Source organism: Coturnix japonica, chromosome Z, assembly GCF_054131305.1.
Source record: "Coturnix japonica strain WE chromosome Z, WE-NBRP24, whole genome shotgun sequence".
NCBI lineage: Eukaryota > Metazoa > Chordata > Aves > Galliformes > Phasianidae > Coturnix > Coturnix japonica.
This window is the reverse complement of record NC_140702.1, coordinates 43,778,076-43,801,987: the sequence shown is the minus strand read 5'-3', so window position 1 is coordinate 43,801,987 and position 23,912 is coordinate 43,778,076. Positions and strand designations below refer to the sequence as shown.

At 38.9% G+C, this 23,912-nt stretch overlaps 2 protein-coding genes and 1 long non-coding RNA gene across 22 annotated transcripts in view; 1 reads left to right on the top strand and 2 right to left on the bottom strand.

Moving 5' to 3' along the window:
- The window catches only part of ZDHHC21 (zDHHC palmitoyltransferase 21), a 38,261-nt gene extending 27,007 nt beyond the window's left edge, over positions 1 to 11,254 (bottom strand). For 4 of the 19 annotated variants that reach the window (XR_014939090.1, XM_085527952.1, XM_085527964.1 and 1 more), the window contains exons 1-7: positions 11,110 to 11,254; positions 8,153 to 8,276; positions 6,717 to 6,874; positions 6,424 to 6,508; positions 5,919 to 6,199; positions 3,227 to 3,428; positions 1,068 to 1,166 (exon numbers count right to left, since the gene is read on the bottom strand). Coding sequence is in view for 17 of the 19 variants with exons in the window: in XM_085527952.1 (XP_085384078.1) it covers positions 1,068 to 1,166; positions 3,227 to 3,428; positions 5,919 to 5,972 (355 nt within the window). In the remaining 2 variants the exon portion in view is untranslated. Of the gene's footprint in view, positions 1 to 1,067; positions 1,167 to 3,226; positions 3,429 to 5,918; positions 6,200 to 6,423; positions 6,509 to 6,716; positions 6,875 to 8,152; positions 8,277 to 9,789 lie in introns of all 19 variants that reach the window. The other 15 variants (XM_085527961.1, XM_085527966.1, XR_014939091.1 and 12 more) reach the window with 13 other exon arrangements.
- Positions 11,255 to 11,602: 348 nt separating this feature from the next.
- Positions 11,603 to 23,911, top strand: LOC107306146 (uncharacterized). 2 transcript variants are annotated; one of them, XR_014939093.1, is made up of 3 exons: positions 11,603 to 11,780; positions 13,591 to 13,640; positions 23,770 to 23,911. It is a non-coding gene; the product is annotated as an uncharacterized LOC107306146 (long non-coding RNA). The 2 variants fall into 2 exon arrangements; XR_014939092.1 differs by lacking the exon at positions 23,770 to 23,911 and adding an exon at positions 19,273 to 19,368.
- Positions 15,565 to 18,900, bottom strand: CER1 (cerberus 1, DAN family BMP antagonist). The gene is made up of 2 exons (XM_015849020.3): positions 18,208 to 18,900; positions 15,565 to 18,018 (listed from the first exon to the last, which is right to left on the bottom strand). The coding sequence occupies exons 1-2, from the start codon at positions 18,814 to 18,816 to the stop codon at positions 17,725 to 17,727; spliced, it is 903 nt and encodes a 300-aa protein (XP_015704506.2). The 5' UTR covers positions 18,817 to 18,900; the 3' UTR covers positions 15,565 to 17,724.
- Position 23,912: the final 1 nt, after the last annotated feature.

Below are 23,912 nucleotides of genomic sequence, written 5' to 3'. Positions count from 1 at the left end.
AGGCTGAAGATCTATGCAAACATAAACCCTAAAAGAGAAAGAAGTGCACATGCACAAAGTAGTCTCTCCTGCTGGTACTGGTATTTAACCGGAAAGAGAACAAATACATTGAGACACAAATGTAAATGTTGTTATTCCTGTAGAAAAAAGTCTGACTGAAGAACTGCTTCTGTGCAACCTTTCCTTTTACTGAATCAAATGCTTAGATAATGGGAAAAGAAGGAATACCAGTAGGAGACTGTTCCATGATCAGTGTTTACCAACTGAGTCTCAAGCATATTCTTTCCTATTATCTCCTACGTGGTTTTTGTGTACATAACATCAGTCCTGACAATAAACTGATCGTTTCCAGACAGATCACAATAGATTTTCACTACCATCAGGAAGGGAAAGCAAAGTCACTTCAAGATGAGATTGAAGTTTTCACTCCTCACTGGATTTGTTAGGCCTCCTATATTGAAAAAGTATTTTCCTTTCACGTAGAAAAACTGGTGCTTAAATACTCCACTATAAACTGCTATGTAAAAGCTTTATGGACTAGACAAGTACCTAAACAGCATCAAATGTGTCACTAAAATATTGGCTTTCTCCATGGAGAACCATTAAGGTTTCAAATGCCCTTCAGTTTCTAGTACATCAGATACCATATAGCAATTGCAGAATAAATTCACAAGTACAGTGGGAATTCTAAAATGTTAAGTTGCTACTCTACAGCAATGCCGTGTAACCAATCTGCTGTTTATTGGGTTAACAGTCCACACAAACAGAATTTATTGCTGTAAAATGCATAAAAAAGCACAGGTGAAATCCAGTGCAACAAGAGCTTCTACCATTTGTTTCAGCATCTTATAAATTTATCTAGAAAAAAAAAAGCAGTAGAGTTAAAATGACTATGCATCTCTAAAACATTTTATTACTATCATTTGAAGCACATGTAATCTATTTAAAAGCACAGAATACAAAATTCTGGACATAAAATATGTCCTAGCATAAGTTCCTGCATGACAATACTTCTGAGAGAATGTGAAGTAATTTTTATTCTGCTATATAGAAATAACTTAATGTACCTGTAATTGGAATCTTTGGGTTTTCAGGTAGTCTTCCTGGATCAGCTATGGAGGCTCTCACTAAAGAAGCTATACAAAACAATGAGCAGAGGTAATAACCTGAAATAATAAGTATTTGTTATTCTTTTTCAGGTAAAAAAAGCAGGAAAAAGAACACATCACACTTTTATTTACTTCAAACGTTAAAATTTCAAAAGGGTTTTTAAGTGAAATGTAAAATATAAGCTTTTTCTTTTTTCATTATGGTGAACTGAATTTTACACGTTAATAAACCACTATTTATTGAGTAGAAATATTCAATGTACACTATACAAAGAAATATTAAAACAATACTAACCACAGAAGCGTATAAAACTCCAAAGGTTAAAAATAAACTTTATATCATTACCTTTATGCAGACAGACTAGGACAGTTTTTAATTATATAAAGCAAACATAATTGATTTTCCAAGATCTAGAAAGCAAAGCCACGGTCCTAATTTAAAAAAAACAACTATGAGTAACAACCTTAGTTTTTAAATGAAATTAAAGGAAAAAAAAAAATCATTAGAAGGTATTGTTCTGTATCTATAAGCTTCATCACATTACATAATGAGTCCCTGTCACATGGGCTTACAAAGTTCGGTCTAGAAGCATAGGGACAGCAGTAAATCCTCAATGTTTTAATAAATCACCAGCATAACTACACAGATCCATCAAGTTCACTAACTTGCTACATTTCATAATGTTTCAAATCACCCTATTTTGAAACCCCTAAGAAAATTATACTCTATTTGAGACATGCTTGACCAGTGTGTTATCAAACACAGGAACTGTCATACTCCACCATCTGCATATAGCTCCAGGTAGACATATCGCTGGCCAGTCACAGATACACAGGAAAAGAAATGAAGGAGTTGGCAAGTAAAAACTGATCCTTTGCTTTGCATCCCAGCTATTAGGAAACAGTAAATTTCTCTAGCTTCCTTCATAAATCCCAACAGGCTTGCCAGAGTGATGGTGGATGTATCCTCTAATCTATCTTCCACAAATGCTGGATGTATAAACATAGTAAGACTTGGGAATAAAAAGTTTTATGTCAAATACTGATGTGAGAAGCACTTGTATGCCTCTGCAAGGAGCCACATCTTGGCAAAGATTCAAAGCCTCACTGAATTTTTCCAAACTCGGTTCATGCATTTTGATGGGAAGAAGTACTAAATGACAAATTAAAACAAAAACACACCATAGCATGCAGAACCATTACCTTTCATATTAAAGAAAACACAGTTACATACAAATTTTAGATTTATTAATTCAAAATAATTCCAAACTTCTGTGTTGTTTTTGAATCTACCAAAATATTTTTCTACAAATCTTTCTTTCATGGGACCATTGCAAAAAATTAAAGGCACTTCCAAAGAAAATTTAAATTTTGAGTTACATACATCACATTTTCATGCTTGCTTTAACATTCTTCCACCCAGTAAAATAAAACATTCCCATCTCAGAAACATTATAAGGAAAGCCATGAAAAAATCACAGTCACTAGGACATTTACCATGACAGAACTGTTTACACCAGAACAAAACATAAAAACAAATCACTATCTAAAAAGATCTGACTGCTACTCAGACTGCAACATCTTAATGTATAAGAAGCTCTTTCACTGCCTTCTCAAATAAATGCCAATCATTCTGAACCTCAGAGCCTTCAGATAAGAACCCAAAGGTTGATCTTCACCAAAAAGATTGTTCTAGTTGTAATACAAGGTTTTTCCCAAGTTATTCCTATCAACATAAATTAGCCAACCCATCATCAAGTGACAATTGGCAGAGCTAGCAGAATTCATTTATTCAACTATCATAACTTCTGACATGTCTGTCAATATTTTGCAACAGCACTGTTTTACCCAGTAAAAAAGAGCTAGCTGCAAGACTTGAAAGGTGTATAAAATGCTTTTCTCCATTTTCCATGAAGTTTTACTATAACACCAGTGAAAGGAAAAAGTGTCTCAATTCTTAGAGCACAAAACAATAGAACATCTCCCAGTACTCTTACCCTTTATTTTATCCTTCAGCCTTAACTTTCACCTTGTTCCTTGTACTCTGGCCTGACAACTGCTGGTCAAATGTATTAGTGTTCCTCACAGAAGAAAAGGATTAAGTTAAATAGACTTACACAAAATTGCCACAGCTGAAATATGCCCCTCTTCATAGTGAGGAAAAAGGATGACCTTTGGAATGAAGATTGTATTATACAGCCAAACAAAGACAATCAGGCCCATGCAGCACCAACCCTGAGGGTCAACCACAAAGTGAATTCGAAGTCCCATTGAACACAAACAAGTAATAATCAGTCCATCCAAGGAGAAAAGATGATCCTAGAGAGATAAAAACAAAAACAACCAAGAAAAAAGAGTATATTAAACTACTCGTGTGCTTCCTACAGGATTTCACACACATTCAAACAGAGAAAAGAAACCTGACAGTTCATGACTTAAGGAATCTAAACATTTTTTACAGCTTATCCTCACAGACTCTCCTGGTATTTTGTTGTTTCTCACTTTCTAAATACTCTTTCCTTCATGTTCTCCTCTCTTTGTAGCAAAGAAATTGAGAAAGAAACCACACTACCTTGACAGCTTTCATATAGATCATCTAGAAGTATCACGCAACAGGTTTTTTTACTAACACTTAAAACATCAAGGTTTCCATTCTGATAGTTTAACATGATGATTTATATATATATATATATAATTAATTTTAGTCTGAAGAAAATCCATGAATACAAACTTCAGAGCATGATTAACTGGCATTTGTTTATTTTTCTCTTTCCACGCACTACCAATTATAAGCACTATTAATCAGGACTTTCAAGAGGATTGCTACCATTACACTTTTTGTCATGCTGCCTTCATGTTAAGAATCTTAATGTTGCAACATACATTTAAAGCCCTAGCTGCACTTCTATCCAAGAGGCTCTCATCTAAGCATAAGTTTCACTTATTTCTGGGCTACCTGCCCATTTCTGATGGATGTCTTTCAATTTCTACTTGCTCTGCCAAAATTTCATCTTATTTATTGATCAGATATTACCTCTTTTTTCAGGGATTTTGATAGTTTCATCCTCACTGACATTCACAACTTCTCTGTTTAACATTATCCACAAGCTTCATTAATGTCTTGGTTTAGACATTATCTAGAGAAAGAATAAACTCAAACCCAAATAAGATGATGTTTCTACAATTTATCATAACCCCTTGATTGCTGCTGCAATAAAATAACAGTGTTCCTTTCCAAGTACAGCATTCATTTTTTTAGTGTTCATTTTTGATTTAAGAATGCATCATATTTGCTAACATTTGTTTTACAAACCTGCATGGTATACTAAATATAGCTTACAGTGTCCTTAAAACCATTAGATTTACGAAAATCATAAAGGACATTTAGTCCTGTATTAACTGATCTTTTATTAATTTTACTTTGCATGTGCAATAGTTTGACATATACACAGTATTCCTAGGGGTATATGTTGACATAAATTATGTGCAAGTTTACTCCTGAACCTGATAGTTCTTAATATGCCTTTATTTTGAGTTACCTTTGGCAACCAGCAGGTTTAGAATATTTTATGCAAGTCTAAGTGTGTGCTCATGGAGAATCTGTCTCATCAAGTACAAGAACTGTGGGAGGAGGCAAGCAGACAATGTGACATCAAGGATGCTATAAAGGAGATTAACAAGACTTACTTCAAGACACTGTAACTACACAAGTGTTAATACCCACCTGCACAGAGAAGGTATGCAAGTGCTTATCAGCCTGGGAATTAAGATGCCCAGGATGGCAAAGGCTGAAAGCTTGTGAGCATCTGGAAGATGGCTCTTCAGGGCCCTCATAGCAGTTGAGAGCTGAGTGCTTTATCAAATGAAGCCTCCAAGTTGACAGGGCCTGAGTACCATGGCACTGTAAGCAGGATGGGCTAAAGTGTAACAGCAAGAAATTCACTGCTTACATAAAATAAGGCGCCTCTGCTGACCCAACCTGCGACCTCACATGATGTGCTGCTCGCCAAGGGCTCAGATATCAAGGACTGGCTGTTACTGAGGCCAGAGTCTGGAGATCAGGCTAATACACGCAGATGCTCTTCCACTTTGGCACCACACACAGAGCCAGAGGAGATCAGGAAGTATAGCCCACATGACAACACTGAGAGAGCAAGTGGCAGACAGAATCGGCAAGCAAAGCATGCAGGGCAATGTGGATAATAGAGATCTTATAATTTAGAAAACAGGGCTGAATGGGGGAAGATTGCACTCTTTTTCAGAGAAAGCAGTATCCATCTGGAGTGCCTGTATACCACTGTTGGTATAAGCAATTTGGAGCAATTGAAGGCTTGCGTGCAGGAGTGGCACTACTTCCTCACTGAGATCATGGAGAAAATATGAAATATCTTATGCAATCAGAGCGCTGCCACGGATACACACAGGCACCTTAGGAAGGACACACTATAACTGTGAAGCAGAAGAGAGTTGTCCTTCACATGAGAAAGTATCAGGATAGCTCTACCCTGGGGCAAAAACTGAGCTAATGTCAGGCATAGCAAGAAGACCAGTGTGGCAATACTGTGGAGCCTGCCTACATGTAACTGCCTGACACAGGATTGATGAAGCAGATGAAGTTTCAACCAGAAAGGCGGGAGAAGCTCTAGCATTGACAGGTTCCATACAACATGGGCAAATTTAACCATCCTTGTATTTCATGGAAGGGTGAAACTGCAGGGTTCAAGTAATCCAAGTTCTGGGAATGTAGTGGCAACAATTTCCTGACACAGAACCCAAGTGTGAAGAAGCTCTGCTACACTTTTTGCTTACCAACAATGAAATAGGTGTGAATGTGAAGGTCAGTGGTGGCCTTGGGTGTGACATCCATGAGATGGTGGTACTGATGACTTAAAAGAGGCAAGAAGGAAAACAGTGAGATCACAATCTGACTCCAAAACAGACCTTGTCCTGTACCACGACCTGCTTGGAAGAACTCCTGTAGAGAGGAGTTCAGGTTCAAGGACCACTTCCAAGTGCAAGAATGGTCCAGTGTCATGTGCAGGAGCCCAAACAACAGTGGCAGGAAGATTTCACATGTGAACAAGGAGTTCCTAACAGAAGTAAAACATAAAAATAAAGCATTTATGAGGGGTCAGCATAAACTGGTGGCCCATGAAGAATACTGAAAAATATCATTTGAGTGAGTAGAGCTGGGGTTAGAAAAGTTATATGAAGCTGGATGTGCTGTTGAATCTAGTGAGGAATTAAGTCAACAAGGAACCCCAGAGGTAGACCAGCAGCATTAGGAAAGGTTATAGTAAATGGAACAGAATACCTGTTGAAAGAGCATAGAAAAGGTCAAACTGCCTTCTTGAACTCAGTCTCCATGGGTGAGACCTGCTTTCTGGAATTCCAGGCCCCTGAGATCAATGAGAACGTAAAGAGCAACAGAGACTTACACTCAGTGAGAGAGGAACAGACAAAGAAACCTTTAAACAAATTGAATGTACAATATCTCACAGCACCTGATGAGATGCAACATAGGAGGTATTACTTTTAGAGATGAAACTACAACAGGTACAAACAGCATGGTAACACCAGCAATGAACAAGAGGTTGTATGTTACACCTGTAAAAACCTGTATCAGATGAGGTGACCCACAGCCACACTGTGCTCACATCCCCTGTTTGGTCTCCATAAATGTTCAGCGAGCATCAATGAATATCAGTGCACATCCATGTCAAATGCCACCCTGTCAGACTGCTCCTCAGCTGCCATCTGTCACACTGCAACAACATGTAATGGAATACTGTCAGGAAGGTACAACCTTGTCAGTGTTTTTTGGAGGCCAGTATGGCCCAGTTCCATGTTTAATGGGGCAAGGAGGACCAGTGGACTCCTGCCCCAGGAGGTGGGAAAGAGAGGGCAGGGAAAAGGTACAGAGATGTGCCTAAAAACAAAACAGTGGAAACAAGCTAAAGGAGAAAACTAATTTACTAAATATGATATTGGAATGTGAGATATCACAATATAAAAGAATATAATTGGAACTGAAGCTAATAAATCAAATAAAATGAGAGAGAGGGTATCCAGAACTGAAGGCCTTACTCTAGTGCTGAAGGTGAGATGGCTAGGGAGTACACACCGCAATGATGAGCACCAAAAGAAAGGGCAGACTCATGATTTGTGTGGAGTTCTATCTTTCCCCCAGACGGAAAACAGAAATGGAACAGTGAAAGTCTCCTGGGATACATAGTTGTTCTTCTCTTCTGAGAACCAAGCACACGGAACTACCAGCAACCCACAGAACTACAGGATATTATGATGTGGAATACCAATAGCAAAAAAATCATAAAACCCTGACAATGTCTACTGCTACACAACGAAAGTCTACTTCTGACATCACGGGCCAACGTAATAAAATAGGAGGCGTTACTTTTGGAGTGGCTTTTGTATGAGCACTGAAGGAAGCTTGTCAGTGCCACTGCAAGGACATTCACATTTATCACTGAAAGGTTGAGCTGATGGGAGAGAGTGCTGAGGACTGGAAAAAAATAAAATAAAAATGCAAATGACATTTTTATTTTCCAAGAGCAAAGAAACAACAGGTGTATCAGACTCTTTCTGAGCCCTAGGAAGGTGGAGCTCATATTCCTGGTAACTGTTTCAAAACACAGGGAACAAACTGAGGGGTAGTAGTTAGCATGTATTTACAAAGAGGAAGTCATGTAGAACATGTTTCTGAGAGCCCAGAAACACTGCTGACTGCTAGGGAACCCATTAGGTTTCTAATATCCTATAGCAGTAGATATTCCAGGACTCACATATTCAGAAAAGGAAGCTCAAGAAACAAAACAGACCTAAACAAACTGAAATATTCTTTCATAAGTGACCATTTAAGTATAATGTGTGAACAGTAACTAGCGAGGGATACTTTGAAAAAAAAACAGTAAGCCCTATAGTGGAAATTTATCACAGATTCTCACTACTCAATGACTACCTGCTGCCTGCATTACATTATTTAATTTCACAATAAATAAATAAAACCAATGACAAAACTGTACCTTTGACGATGAACAGTTTCACAGATTAGGAACTACACAAAAGAAGGATCCATGCTCAAGACCAGCAAAGAAAGCAGGAGATTTATCATCATCCAACGCTGGAACTTCGTCTTTTCTGTTGTTTCTGAAATACAGAAAGGTGTGTGATACGCAAATGACCTTCATCCCAGTATCTCAACTCACTGAACAGAGCCTCCTTTCATGCTATTTACACAGAAACACTGCTCCTTAACCTCTCACATCTGAACTGTTATGCTGGTCCTAAATTTATTTCTTCTAATTTCAGTTCTAGAACATTTCAAAGTTTTAACACAAGTTTTAAATGGTCTAGGTCAGGCGCAGTAGAAAACCACAGTACTGGTGCTACACCCCAGTACTCTTACTTCCTGTATGTATAATAGACAATGACTTATATAGTGATTAATCTTCTGGTTTTTTGTTTTTCTGTTTTTCTTTATACTCCTCCCAGCGATACTATACAGATAATGTTAGCATGGCAACTTCTAGAAAAGTTAGCTTGTCACCCTTCTCCCCTTAGGCTATGTACCTTATACAGATTAGTACATATACAGGGAAATATTAAAACATAAACAGAAGCACATTCCAGTGACTAGGTAAGAAAACAATAGATCTGAATTTAACTCAGAGGCAAAATGAATTTGCAGTCTTCACTTTTAAAATATATTGTTAATAATAATAATAATAATAATAATAATCTGTATTCACTCTTTTTAAAAAAAGACTACACCAAAATAAAGGAAGACCACTCCCACATAATTTAGTTAGTACCATTTTTATAAGAATTACTGTACATTGAGAACGTTTAAGAGTCAATTTACAATGATACCACTGAAAAAAAAAACCAAACAAACAATTTATGTCTACACACCCAGTACTCACACATGTAATGCCTAGAACTTTTCCAACAAAATAGCTTAGGATAAAACCCACGTGCCCGAGGCTTTGCATTTTTTCCCCCTACTAACAGAATTTATAACAATCTATTCTAAATAAACATTTCAAACACAAAGCATGGGAAAGGAAATAGCACCTGTGGCTGTGAAAAGATTCATGTTTGTCAATGTGATCCTTCCTATGTGATTAAAAATTATTCTTTAACTTCCAAAAAATACCTTTATGAGAGGGTGCATAAAGAGCATTTTCCATAACCCTCTTCTCTCTCCCCAGTTAACATTATCCTAAACAGAATTTTGCTCAGTACAATAACCTTCAGTATGAATGCTGATGTGATGTCTGCTGATTACCTAAAGTAGGAAGGCAGAATGTCAATCCCAAAAAAAGAGATATCTTTGCACAAACCAGAACTGAAGTAACAGACTTGCAAGAATGCAAGATTCACATACACACACACAAAAAAAAATCCTTCTAGTTCTGTATGGAAAGTAAGATTTGCCAAATCTCGCCTCCCCAGAACTTTTCTCCACAAATGCTCCAATAAATGTTTACACAGATCAATGTTTCTCAGTATAATTTACTATGAAGTACAATTTATAGAACTCACACAAACTGAGCAAGGCTATGTTCTATATAGTACACATTTAGAGGAGGAAAAGCACCACTTCCTGAAAAGAGTGTTTTCTAAGCAGTTTAGACAGGAACAGGAAGTAGGCACTTACAATCATAGAATCTCCAAGGTTGAAAGAGACCTACAAGGTCATCCAGTCCAACTGTCCACCAATCACCAGTAGTTCCCACTACACCATGCCCCTCAATACAACATCTTTGAACACCTCCAGGGTCGGTGACTCCACCACCTCCCCGAGCAGCCCATTCCACTGCCTGACGACTTGTTTCCTAATGTCCAGTCTGAATCTTCCCTGGTGCAACCTGAGGCCATTCCCTCTAGTCCTATCACTATCACAGAAGAGAAGAGGCCAACCCCCGGCTCACTACAGCCTTCCTTTAGTTAGCTGCAGAGAGCAATAAGGTCTCCCCTGAGCCTCCTCTTCTCCAGACTGAACAATCCCAGCTCCCTCAGCCACTTCTCTTGAGGCCCATGCTCCAGACTCCTCACCAACTTAGTTGCTATATATATAACTTGCTATATATTCCATGTGTGGTAGCTAAAGCAAGGATGCAGCAGTCAATACACTCTGCCAACTTCTGGTTTTACATCTAAAACTTTCCTAAGTCTTCTGCTGTTGGCTGAAGAGCTTCTGCCTAAAGCAACCACTACAAAACAAAAACTACACTTTACCAGGAAATAAAATAAAATAAAATAATAAAATAAAATAAAATAAAATAAAATAAGTGGACTTAAAGCACATGAGTGAATTATTTTTCAGCTACACATTTAAGCCATTTTTGGGAAGAACTGTGTCAGACAAGAAACAGCATTATATTCCACAGGACTTCAGCATGACTAAAACAGTATCTGAACAGCCAATACATGCAGTGATGTGTTTTTGCCTCGGCCAAACCCCTTTCAGCCAGCACTCCGCACTGACAGAACAGCAGGTTGTTATCGTGCAGATACCGGGCGGCTGCTGACACATTAGAGCAGGTAGCCATGACGCCCCCAGCTAGGTGGGTTACAGACAGAACCTTGCAAGGCGTTTCTGTCAACACCGCCTACATCCGAGAAAGGAATGCCAAGCACCACACGGGCCTGCGCTGCCAGCATGCACCCACCGCACCCTCACATCACCAGCACAAGAAAACTGCCTTTCCCTAGTGCTGACCAAAGGTAACATACTGCTACTTCAGCACAAGGCTGCGCACAACCTCAGCCTGAAGACCTGCAATTTCCTAACGGAGATAGAAAATGAAAGCGTGAAAACGAAGAAGGTTAGGCAGCGCTTCCTGCGCTGGCAGGCAGAGCCAGCATCATCAAGCACCATCATCAAGCACCATCCCCTGCATCCCGCAGCAGCCCACCGCCTGCCCCGCCGGACCCCTCGCCCCCCTCCCTGCCCTGGGCACGAGGCGGAACCAACCGTAGGGCGAGGCCGGGAGGAAGAAGGGAGGGGCCACGGTCACGCTCCCCCCTCTCCCCCGCTCTCCATAGCAACCGCCGGGGATCAGCTCGGCTGCTCCCACCTTCCCGAACGGCGGCCGCCCCAGCAGCGAGCCGGGAGCGCCACCTTCCGCTTCCGCGCTCCAGGCCACGCATGCGCGCGGATGGCTATGGGTCCGCCCAGGGCATCCCTCAGGTTTGGCTTCGTTCCTGCGCTAGGCGGCCCTGGAGTGTGCCCGCAGGTTTTTGTTGTTGTTGTTTTGATGTTTTTAGCAGTCGGTTCTGCCCAGAGAGCAATTAGTAGCGGCTCAGAGCTACAGACAGCTTGTAATGGAGGGTGATTTCAGAGCTCCCATCTGGGACTCTTCCCCTGGAGCACACATCGCTGATGTGATCTCCTGGCTGCCTCAGGGCAGCCCCGTCTGCTTAGTGGCCTGGTTCCCTCTGGAAGCTGTGGGCTCTTGCCCTGCTGTGCTTTTCCTGCACAGAAATGGGTGAAGAGTAGTGCAGTGGTCATCACTGATACAGGCTGTTGTCCTAATTCTTTTCTTTCAGTATCAACTGAACATGTTAACATCTCAAGCCAAAGTTGTTCCAACCTGAAAATACTTACAGCAGAAGCCGGTCTGGAAAGTGAACTAAGCATACCTGGTATGTCAGGGAATGGGGCTGCTTCAGGAGCTGCTACCTACTGCAGGAGCAAGTAACTGAAAGCAGGCTGATGAGTTGGAACACAGAAAACATGGGCAGTAGAATCACTGGAAAAGACATTGTAACAGAAAACAGTTTTAGCCTCCATTCAGTTACAAATTGCACATGAGAATTTATATGTGAAAGGTATAATATGTGGTTTTGTGAAAGCTTTTTTTGAAGACTAAATGCACATAGGAAAAAAAATCAGGATAGGAAAATAAGAACTTGGGATAAAATGGAAAAATAAATAACGAGGGAAAGCATGATAGATGAAAGTTTCCCATGGAATGAAAAATAAATAGTGTCATCTTTTAGTCAGATGCCAGCTGCTTGCAGATCTGTTGTGGCATGCTGGTAGTGGCCAGTCATAGGATCTGTAGTCACATCAAACAGGTTGTATGTTATTCTTTTCTGCTCCTGGATTTTCATAGTAAACGGGTTGTGGAATAAAGGCAGTAGTCTGCTGAAATTTGGTAGTGAGCACATCTGTTTCCATTTGTTTGTATTTCTTTTGGGGAAGCACAGTGCAGGAGGAAAAGCAAGCAATCATGTGCTTGGCTTACCAGTTTAACTTAAAGACACAAACACATAAATTACATGACACTTTTACCAGAGTAGCAAATCCAGATTATTTGAATTTGGGTTCTGTGATAAATAATGATGAGTCTTTAACAGTGAACTTCATTCTGAAGAACAGAACTCACCTAGTTGAAATACTAACTGAATAACATGGGCTCTACATAATGTGGATGTATTACACAGAGACTATTAAAAGTCTACAAAATTAGAAAAATACCCATATTCTTCGGTGCTGAATATTGCACAATAGTGTAGAATCCCTCTTGGAGTTTCTGATGTCTGTGTTGTGTTGTTGTTGCTGTTTATAAATTACCATAGGACCCACCAGCTGTCATCATAAAAATTTTATTGGCACTCTGTAAACATTAAATCAGCATGCTAAAATCAAGCCATGTGCGGTAACAGCTGATGCTCTGTTACGGAGCGCACATGCAGGAGAGAAGTATGCATCATGACTCCCTGGATTCCTACTGCTTACAAGTCCCTTGCTTCGTGAGGCTGTGTTTCAGGATTCATTCTGTGCCCAGTTGTGCCCTTTGATCGAGGTGCAGAAGGCTGTGCGCAGGTGTCTCCTGGGTTGAGAAATTCACCTTCTCAATTGTACCTGCCTTTCTGGATCCTTCTAAATTGTGCAATTTGTTACCTACGCTTCTTTTCTTTGGCACCACTTTTGTTGCTTACTTCCATGTAAACCTTGCTAACATATGTATGAGGCTCTTGTTAGCTTTAGGATCAGAGATAAATCTTTTCTGTCACAAAGGACCACATTTCTGATATGTAACAGAGGTCTGTATTAATGACACACCACAGTGAAATGAGATCAGTCCTGATCCTGGCCCAGAAGTTTTGTCAGCCCTAATGTCACATCCTGAGGATGAATCATTAGTCAGTTTAAAGGAAAATAGCTCCTGGACTCTATCTGCTCTCTCTCCTACCTAATTACCAGAAAAATCAAAGGCAGGGTACACTTTCTGATCCATCCGCTTCTGTGGCTGACATGGTGAAATCTACTGATCTGCCAGCCAGCCCAGAGGGGTTACATGTGGACTATAGTAGAAGTATACCTAGCAGTAGTATAATCTTGATAATTTTCACCCAAGGCCCTCCAAAGGCACGAGGAGCTGTTCTGCCAGCATGTCTTGCTATAGAAGTGTGGGCATTAGTTCTTTTAACTTCTCTTTCTCTCCAGGGTTTACTGGTGGAAGCCCAGGTGGGATGACAGGATGCATCTGTGTCAAGGTGAGTTTAAATCACCTTCAAAAGTATGTAAGCAGCTGGTAATAGCAAAACCCTAAACCAACAAAACAAAAATGCTTCAGATTTTTTTTTTCCTATTATTATTATTATTATATTTTAGTTTTTAATCCATTTTTCATTGTTTGGGTTGAAATGCATGTTGCTGGTACAATGGAACATGAGTAAACAGGATAACTTTGTTCTCAGTGGGGAGAATTAATGTTTTTTGCACTATTCTTGTGGTGGGCCAAGTACAAGCTTGCTTATCTTGTCCCCATTCTTTCTCATATGAGCATAGTAAATGCTGACAGCTTGCCATGGTGAGCGTTAAAGGGAGCAGAAGTTGGTAGCGGCCTACCAGATATTCGAGGCGTTAGGTTCAGCAAAATATCAAATGTAAATTATTTGTAACTCACTATCAGTATATGTCTTCTGCTTGCTCTGGCAAACTGTCAAAATGCAGACCTGCTGATGGAGGACCCAAGGTATCCTAAGCCCCACTCCTCTTCCCTTGCACCCTCCCACACAGCACAGGCTCCCGATTCCACAATGTGATTATGCAGTTGTACAGACTGGCAAGGGGCTCTCCCTGGAGCAAGGAATCTCATTGTCTTGCTATTGCTGTGAGAAACTGGGAAGTTTGGGAGATGAGATTTCGCCGCCTGTCAGTAAAACATGCTAAAGCTTGTTAGCTAAACAGCCATGATGTTAGCTGTGAATATTTCATAAGCACGATGGACAAAGTACCAAGCACAAAGTACTGAGGGCAGCTTTTGAGATGGTTTCCAGGAAATTATGGTAGGGTGACATTCATTAAGAGCTACCCTCTGGTGTTTGACATAATTACAGGCATTAATGCCAGTCTCATAAAACCCTTATGAAAGAGAATAGTGTATAGCGAAGATATACTTTCTTCAGGCAACAAGAATAAACAGTGCTTTTCCTCAGTTATTTCCAAGGTAAAAAACATAACTCTGCATGTGTTTGGAAAATGTTTATTAGGTAAAATAAATAGAAAAAATGCAAAAGTACAGACAGTTTTCTAACTATAGCTTTGTCTTGCTCTGTGAAGTCGGTTTGCACTAGGAACACATCCACTGCAAGCAGTTACAGTGGGAAAAACATTCATTACATGAACTATTCAGCTTCTGAATGAATGCAACTAGACAGAAGTCATGCAGGGTTACTACTGTAAGAGCATTACCACAGTATGAACCAATATATCGATAAGGACATAACCCCTCACCTTTCTGACCCACATAATTACACTAGCAGAGGCCGTTGTAGCTGTGCTGAAAGAATAAAATCCTGTTAGCCTCTAGGCACAGGTTACTCCTAATAAGAAACTTTAGAGGCTGAGAAATCTGATCCAATTAACACATTCTTGATTTTGCAGGATGCCGTGCTAATTACATGCAACCAGTCATTGCTGGGTTAATTAAACATTCATCCAAAAAAACTACAGCACTAATCTAATTAGCAATTACTACAGCTGTCATTACCTCTTTTCACCTACTTTTAAGCTGTGCAAATTCACACTAAGAATCTAGTCCGGCAGACTCTTCACATGAATAGATTTCTTTGATTACAATAATCAGCAGCACACAGAAAGAGCTTTGAAAACTACGTTGAATACTTTACAGTCCAAAATATAACTTCAGTTTTACCATTCTTATGTGAAAAAGTCACAGTTTAGGAGTCAGCCATGTCAGAATTATGGGACTGAAAAATTTTTCATTTTCTCTTCTGATCTTATTGGAAGTTTAGGTCCTGCCTTCAAATGGTTCTCTCAAAGAAGAAAATGCAGACAAAGATCTCTATATGTGCACACAGCTTTAAAAAAATAATAATAGGAAACTTTGAAAATTTAGCTTTTTAAGGTTTCATAGTAATAGACTTGGGAATAAAGATAGAAAAAAAAAAGATGGAAACTTCAATAATTATTTATTTATTTATTTGTTTTTTTGTGCGTGTGTGTTTAGGCTTGATTAAAATTGGATGTTAACCATCACAACTCAAAAGGTTAGATAAGATACTGAGGTTTGAGCTTTGCAGTGAGAGCTTTTCCACTTGCATACAGCATTCTTTGACAAAGCACCAGTTTTTAGGGTTGGCTGTTGGTTTGGATGTGCCCAGTAAGAAAAAGTAGCTTCTGTAAAAGACTGCAATACTTGTTCAGAACTACTTTGTTCTCTGAAGCTACAAGTTTCTGAGCTGATACAGCCTTTCAGATAAACGTTTTTTCTTTGTTCATAACCTCAGCTTATTCATCCTCCTTTCAATTTAACGTGATAGCCCATTTCTGAATCTGGGTGCTAGCTCACTTCACCAGCTGGCATCCTGAGAATATTGATCAGTATAATAACGATAGAGCAAATGTTAAAATAAGTTAAAATAAATATTTACTGGGTATAATGCATTCAATACAGGGATAATTAAACATTAACAGCTTGTTATTTGAAATGACATTATATATCATACCATAATATACAAAGAGACACATACATTTCACTCGTTAGTCCTCAGTGCAAAAGGACAGACAAAAAGCTTTGCTCAGTTTTAGTATGCAGTTTTTATTATTTAAAAAAACAGTTTTACGTATATTTAAAGGTATCTGTGTACTACAGTTCATTCACTGCAAGTAATGTGCAAGCATCTACTGCAGCAATTCAGACTCTGTATCTGATAACCTGATGCCCAGGTTATCACTCAGATGCTCTTTTCTATAAAAATTAAATATGGACCTTGCATTATGAAGCTATGGGGAACATCTTTTTAAGAGGTTATTATAACACTTCTGATCACTGTGTAGTCTGTATACAAAGGAATCATTTACCTTGAATTGACTAGTCATATCAATACTTATTTCCAACACCCAAAGAAAGAGGTGCAAACAGTTCCATAACAGGAACCAAAGTCTGATAGTGCAGCAATAGCACTAGAGCAATATTCCCATCAGATTACAGAAGCTGTGTTAGATATAGGATGAAGTCTGTTTTCTGGAATATGATCCATGTCTGACACGCCAGGGTTGCAAGACAAATCCAGGAAGAAGCTACTGGGAAGCCAGAAGTCAGCTAACAGCCACTGATGCTGTGCTGGTGAGGACTGGAATCAGACCTTTCCCAGTAAAATGCTTTCAAAATTATTTTGCAGGGATTTTTTTTTCTATCACAGATATATATTTTATGCTTTAGTTTAACTGTTGAGAACATTGCTTAAACTTTATCTTGCTGTCGCTGTCAACCTTGAAATTCATCACACAGAAAATGTTTGTTGCCTTTGTGAACTTAAATTGTTGCCAAAATGTTGCCAAAGTGAATTTAAATAACAGTAATTAATAACTATCCATTAATTTCTGGTGTTTTATGTGAAAGTATACCTGCATTTTTCCCCTCCTTCTACTACATTAAACTTTCAATAAAAATAAATGCAGAACAACTGCAGATTTATAAAAGGAGAGTAAGTAGTTTTTATGGCAAAACACCATTTGCAACCATTATCTTAAGTGTGTAGGCTGTGAGGTATGTAAGTTTTACTGGAAACTGAACTCCAGCTGGGAACAATCAGAGTAACTCTTCACAGCTCTCTTTCTGCTTTCTGTGCATTTATATTTTAAATTCTCCAGTCACTCTCTTGATATAAAAACAGACCTGTTTTTGCAGTTGAAGAGACTAAAGACTCCTCTGTGTTACCAATAGAACAGCACTGTCATTCTCAGCAAGTAAAGGCAACATAAGCTATCTAGTACTTTAGGGTTTTGCAGAAATAAATCACATTCGTTCTTCAGCTGTTGTTTCCTAGTGTGTTAGGATGTTAAGTACTGGAAGAATGGAAAACTTCTTAAGATTTATCTTGCTAAAATAAGGACTCTGCCCATAAACCACATAATCTTGAGCAAGGGAACATCTGTTAAATTTTAAGTGAATCTGTTGTCAAAGCAGAGACGCAGTTTAAGCAGAAAGTCTGTGTCTTTAATATTATGGTGTAAATGTCTGATGAAAACCTTGCTTCACTGATTATTTCTTATTTTTCTTTTCATTGGCATATTCTCTTAATCAGGGACTTCAGAGTTACCTTCAGTGAGCTAATTGTGCTCAGGTATATTTCCAAGAAAGTCTGACTGTAGAGATCCAAGCAGAGGATCTTCCGTCTTCTGAGTCTCACATTTACACTTTTCCACGATCATGACATTTTTGACCACTGGGACAGAACTGGTGCAATTGAGATCCAAGCGCTTCATGGAAAACTTGGTGGGCAGGCATTTAGAACAGGAAGTATAAAGACGATCATCTGGACCAGGAACATGAAAAGAGCTACACTTGCCAAAACACAGATTATTCTGGACTATCACCTTCTCACAGTTCTCATGAGCAACACTCTGAAACAGAAAGCAGAATGAAATTCACAATAGTAGCAGTGATACATAAATCTAAGTTAGTACTGAGTGTTTCTCAGGAGCTAATGTTGTTGCATATTCTGAAGTGGCCCTGTGTCTTAGCAAATTAACTAACCCATGTATCTTAGGTTGCTGATTATAAGAGGCAGGGGAGAGGACACCTGTTCTTACCTGGGGAAAAGGCAAGGTTCTGCAGGTTTCTTGGTGCATTTCATTGGTCTTGATTGGCAGGACAACTTCTTCAGAAGCTGAATTTTTCCTTGACATAAAATGGTCCCAGAATTTTTTTGCATCTTTTCTATAGGGAGGTTCAATTTCCCTGTTGCTGGAGTAGTGGGATGGAGAGAAGTCTTCCACAGGAGAGATCTCTCTGGTTGCTGCCCAGTTTCTCAGATCTTTGTTTGCATGGAGTTCTGCATTAGGAAGGATGAATCTGGACATTTTTTTCTCCCCTTGCTTCTGACTCTCTTCTGCTGTCTGTGGAAACGCTATAAAAAAGCTTGGCTCTTCCTTGGTTTCCTTAACACCTACTGGGTTTTCCCCCACCAACTCACGAAAACTTTGGCTTTCAAGTAGATTTCTGTCCAAATAGAAAAGGTGCTGAAAGGGCCTTCTTTTCCTTTGCTGTGAATCTGGCTGTGGCTCTGTGGCTCCAAGACATGAGAGCATTAGCAGCTGAAGAAGAAGCAGTGACATGATCCTGCTAATGCTGTAAACCTGATAATGTTGCCGAGAACACTGTGTGCTAGCTTTATACAAGAGCCTGTTGTCTGCTTCCATTTGTGTGCTGAGAGGAGGGGACAGGTCAGAGGAGACCCTAGTGTGCTTAATTGCATTAATTTACTGAAGATTACAATTATGATAGTGGAGTGTGTGCTAATGAAATTGTTTTCAATCTGTATAATGTGTATTAGAAGTTCCTATCTAAAATCTAGTAGCCCAGGATGGCGTGGGAGACAGAGAGAGTCAACAGGAGGAAATGTTTGGATAAGCTGTCTGGCTGAGGTCTAGGAATTACAGAAGCATTTGTGGTTGTGTATTAGCATGTTCAATGTGATCTTCATTGTTTATTTTGACTTTCCATTCCACAAAGCTAGAGACTGTCAAAACAGGGAGGATTATTTCATCACAACAGGAAAAGGCAAACTGACTAATGTTTTCTAAAACATGAAGCTGGATATAGAGATGTCAATCAGCTTGTGTTTTCAAAAGCTGCTTCTAATTTGGTTCTTTCAGATCTGGAATGTGATTCAAGGCCTGCATCAGCACTACTGCAAACTGGCAGGTTTGTGCTTGCATACCCAGAGGAACCAGGCAAAGAGCACTAGCCCTAGATTGACCTCTTCTGCAGGAGTTTGGCAGATGCTGGAGTGCAGAAATACCAACAACTCAGAATATGTTCTTATTTTACAAGCTGCACTCTAGATTCTCAAAAATAACACTTCTACTTCCTGTTCAGTCACCCCATTACATGCATGCAGTAAAGTTGACAAACAAAATGAGGATTTATGGAAAATAAATTGAAACTGTTGTATTTTGTGATTCTAGACTCGCAGGTCTCACATTTATAAGAACAATCAAACCTAAAGTAAAGGCCACATTTTGATAACTTATGCTTTGCATCCTATGTGAAAAAAGAAATGTTAGTACAGTATGCTTAGGGAAGTGCTGGGAGAAAGATATTTTCAACAAACTCCCCAAACACTGAAAAACAGTGAAAAAATTCATCTTCATATAGCTTGCAATTTCAGTACTCTATACTTTTATAATTTTATAATTTCAGTACCCAGTACTGTACACATTCCTTTTTTTACTGGAAAGAGTCAGTCTAAGTGGACTCAAGTTTGTAGCTAATTAATTCACTAATTTGAATACTGAGCTAGTCTGTACCAGATTTATGAAATAATATGAGTGTATTTGTGCTTTGAACTCAGGCTGGCTGTCAGCCACAAACATTACTGACCTGTAGCTTCAGCCCAGAGAAATTTAATTCTGCCTTGGGTTTGGTGCCTTCATGAAATCTCAGTTGTGCCCTTGGATGGAAGGTGCTTACACAGCTATTAAAAGTGAAATTGTAGGAAATCTTGGCATCTGCAACAAGATCAGCTGTGATGCATGCCTCCAAAATGTCCTTGCATTGCATTTATATAAGCATGTGCAGTATAAGGGAGTAAAAGCAAGGAAAAACAGTGGATTTTACAAAATATTGTAAATAATTAAGTAGACTGAAATTTCAGTTTGAATTCTCACACCCTATCTTCATTGCCTAACAAGTCTAGCTGAAATAAATGACGTTTGGATCTAAAATTCCTCATGTTTGGTGCAGGTTGGTAGTAGTCCAGAATTACTTAAGGAATCGTGGAATCATAGAATGCCTTGGTTTGGAAAGGATGAAATCCCTTGCCATGGGCAGGGTTTACCTTACCTTTGGACATTTTGTCTTCTTTTTTTTTCCTATGATTGTGGTTGCTAGAATGTATATTGTATTATATTGACACAGAAGGGGTTGACATGTCTGTTAATGTTTTCCAAACACAGATCCTGTTGTTTAAAATAATATGTATTGACTTCTAGCCCTTTGCTTCATAATTTAAAAGTATGAAACTCAGTAAAACAGTTCAAATATTATACCTCATGGATTATAGCAATATAAAAAAAAGTTATTTCTGTTTACAGAACATGCTCCAGACCCCTAGTCATCTTTGTGGGTTTCCACTGGACTATCTTTAGAATTTGCCTGTCTTTCTGGAACTGAGGAGCCCAGAACTGGGCATAGTTGTCCAGATGTGGCCTCACCAGGGCAGAACAGAAGGGAAAGATCACCTCCCTCCACCTGCTGGTTGTGCTTATTTTTAACACTCCCAAGAATACTTAGTTGACCCTCTTAGCCACAAGGACGCACTTCTGGCTTAGGAGTATATGTTTAGATGTTAAACGGTTAGTGTTGCTTTTGCTGTGCTATGTCTTATCCTATATCCTGCATCACATAGCAAGAAAGAAGGCTGAAGCAAAGCAATGCCAACAAATCACTCTGCAACCTAAAATCAGAAAACAGAGCTCTGATCTCCTCTAGGTTAAGCCAGTTCCTGAATTTTCTACTTTGATTTTACCCAGTGATCTTCTTGGAGACAAAAGCTACATGCCAGCTCTAGTTCCACCAGGGCCAGTGCTCAGTTCAGTAGCAAGCTGTAGACGTTTTTCAGGGGACAAGTTTGGGACAAAATGGGTCTTAATACATCAGGGTGCAGTTTGTTCTATATTTGCACAGAGACTAATGCTGCTTTCGAGTCAGCTGTGTGCATAACCATGCAGGCAGCAGGCTCTATCCTCAGTTTGTCCATTCCACCATGAATCTGCTTGCACTACAGAAGGGCATCCCAGCTCAGAAACTGAGTTAGGACAATCACTCTGAAGTTAAAAATAGCAAGTATTTATGTATCTCCTTGTGATGACATCAACTGCAGAGACTAATAACTGACAACAGTCCGAACTGGGCACACTATCATCATATCCCACAGTTAGCTAATCTCAGATTTCTACAAAAAGCAACCCTTTTTGTATGAAGTATCCTTTATAAAAACTTGTTTTCCTGCCTGATTACCCTTTCATGTAAGCATAGCACATGTTTTCACTGTGTTTTCGTTGCTGAATCTTGTGGCTAAATGCAGCAGTGTATTTCAAGCAGGCTTTGATTTGTCTTCATAGTCACATTTTATTCAGGACATTCTGCTTTCACTAGAAATAGTCAACATGAATGTTTGCCCATTTTTAAAAACACTGTTAGGTCTATAGATGATAAGTGCCATGCAAATGCAAAGTGGTATTATTCATTTGTTTCAGAGCTGGAGTTTATTCAATCATTATGGACATAAACTGAGTAATTAGTTGCACTGCCAGTTGATGCCTAAAAATAATTCTTAGGCAGGGTTTGAATTACTTGCCTTCTGTTGAGCTAAATAATCTCATCATAGCATGATTGATGATTAAATCATTAAAATGGATTTTATATTTTATAGTTCAATATCCTATCATTTTAGAAACACATTCTATGCAGACAAACTTGTATCCAGATACATCTTTTTCAGAACCCATATGAAGACCTCAGAACTAATGAATTAACACTGTGCGGTTTATTCTCCAGTTATTGCAGTTATCAAAGAAAGCCATCTGTGGTCTTTGTTTTACTGAGTTTCAGGGAAACAGATCACATACAGGCCTTGCAGGGAAGTTATAATTATGAAACCAAAAGGCTTTTATGAGGTATAAAATGAAAGAACAGAAATAAATCTGTTTAATTTTGTACATTTAACCTGGGCACTGTACGGTATGAACTTCACCTTTTCTCTATTCAAAATCCTCTGTTACACTGTTTCTTTCTTCTCTGATTTTATACCTTTCCATTCGCATTTTCCATTCTCTATCATATACAAACATAGCTAGAATTCAAGTTTAAAATCATCACAACAACTTAGATGCAAAATATTCAGTCTGTGTCCAGCAGAACCAGGATAAATGTGGTGGGTTTTTTTTATGTGTTGAGTCATTGCTCTAACAGAGATGGGCAGTTTACTCTCAAATTCTCAACCTAGAAGGTTCGGGACAGGTAACCACCTCTGAAGCACTTCCTGAGTCATACCGCTACTTAAGTACCATGTAATTGAGAGCATACCAAATCCCAGACTCAGGTTGAGGGGCCATGTTTGACAGATGCTTGATTGACTTAGCTTGTTATACCATGGCACTGTGAGCCGAAGGGAAAGGGAAAAATTCACTCTTCAGTAAAACACACCTTCCTTCTTGGATTGCCATGTATAATTTGTAAGAGTTGATTCACTTTGACAACACCAAAAAATTGCTTCTAGCATAATCCAACAAAGAAGATGCGTGCATGCTTTATATCGTTAGTGTAAAAAATGTATGAAGACTTTTCTGAAAGTTTTGTCCATATGCATGATAATAGTATTGCTTATTTATTTATTTATTTAGAGATCATGTTTCTAGACTTTTGCTGACTTCTCAGCTCTAAAAAAATAAACAGGTAGTAGTTAAGCAGTGGAGACAGAGTAGCAGAGATGTCCAAATTACACGCAGCACAGCTTCTTGTCATAAAGGAGAAATGAAATCTGCATCTCTTCCATAACGGGGACTGGTAGTTACTGGGGAACAATGACCTTTTTTCTACATTACAGTTAAAATGAAGAATCATATTAAAATTTTATGGACTGGCAGTCTTTTTTGTATTCATTCTTCCTCTTGTGTATCTCCTCTCAACTTCCCCAAATTTACTTCTGGAAGTAAACATTCCAGTATTTTCTCTTAAAAATATGGTTTGTCTGTCATACAAATGTGCCTGTCATACTAATTCAGAAACACTGAGTTAATCTATTTTTATAATTTTAGAATGAGCAAAGACTTGAATGCATTCATTAATTTTCAGTGTGCACAAAAGAGACCTGAAAAGCTTCAATGTCGGTTTTTTTTGTTTTTTTTTCCAAATTAAAGCTTTCTCTCTATGAAGTTGGTAATAATACACTCACACAGCTTGTTCATAAGTTACTGAATCTTGGTCTCCCTGCATTTGGCTGAATTGGGGGGACAAAGAGAGGTCTTCACACTGATTACAGGATTATTTCAGAAAGTCTATCCATAGGTGAACACCAGACTTTGCATTCTTCCAGCTTCTCAAAATTACCCTGTTTATGCAGATCACCTGAATGCTCCTTTTCCCCCCAGGTGTACTCAAAGTCCAACTCGAACAGTATTGAAGAATGAAAAAGTTCCCAGTAACTTTTCAGGATTTTATTCCCTTTCTCTCTTAAACCTTGTAGAGACATCGGCTTCCTGATACAACAGAAAATAAACAAAAAGTGACTTAC

Coding starts and splice junctions, on each gene's coding strand:
- CER1 (XM_015849020.3), bottom strand. CDS start 18,816: ATGGAAGCAGACAACAGGCTCTTGTATAAAGCTAGCACACAGTGTTCT. Junction 18,019..18,207: donor GAACCTTGCCTTTTCCCCAG/GTAAGAACAGGT, acceptor TTTCTGTTTCAG/AGTGTTGCTCATGAGAACTG.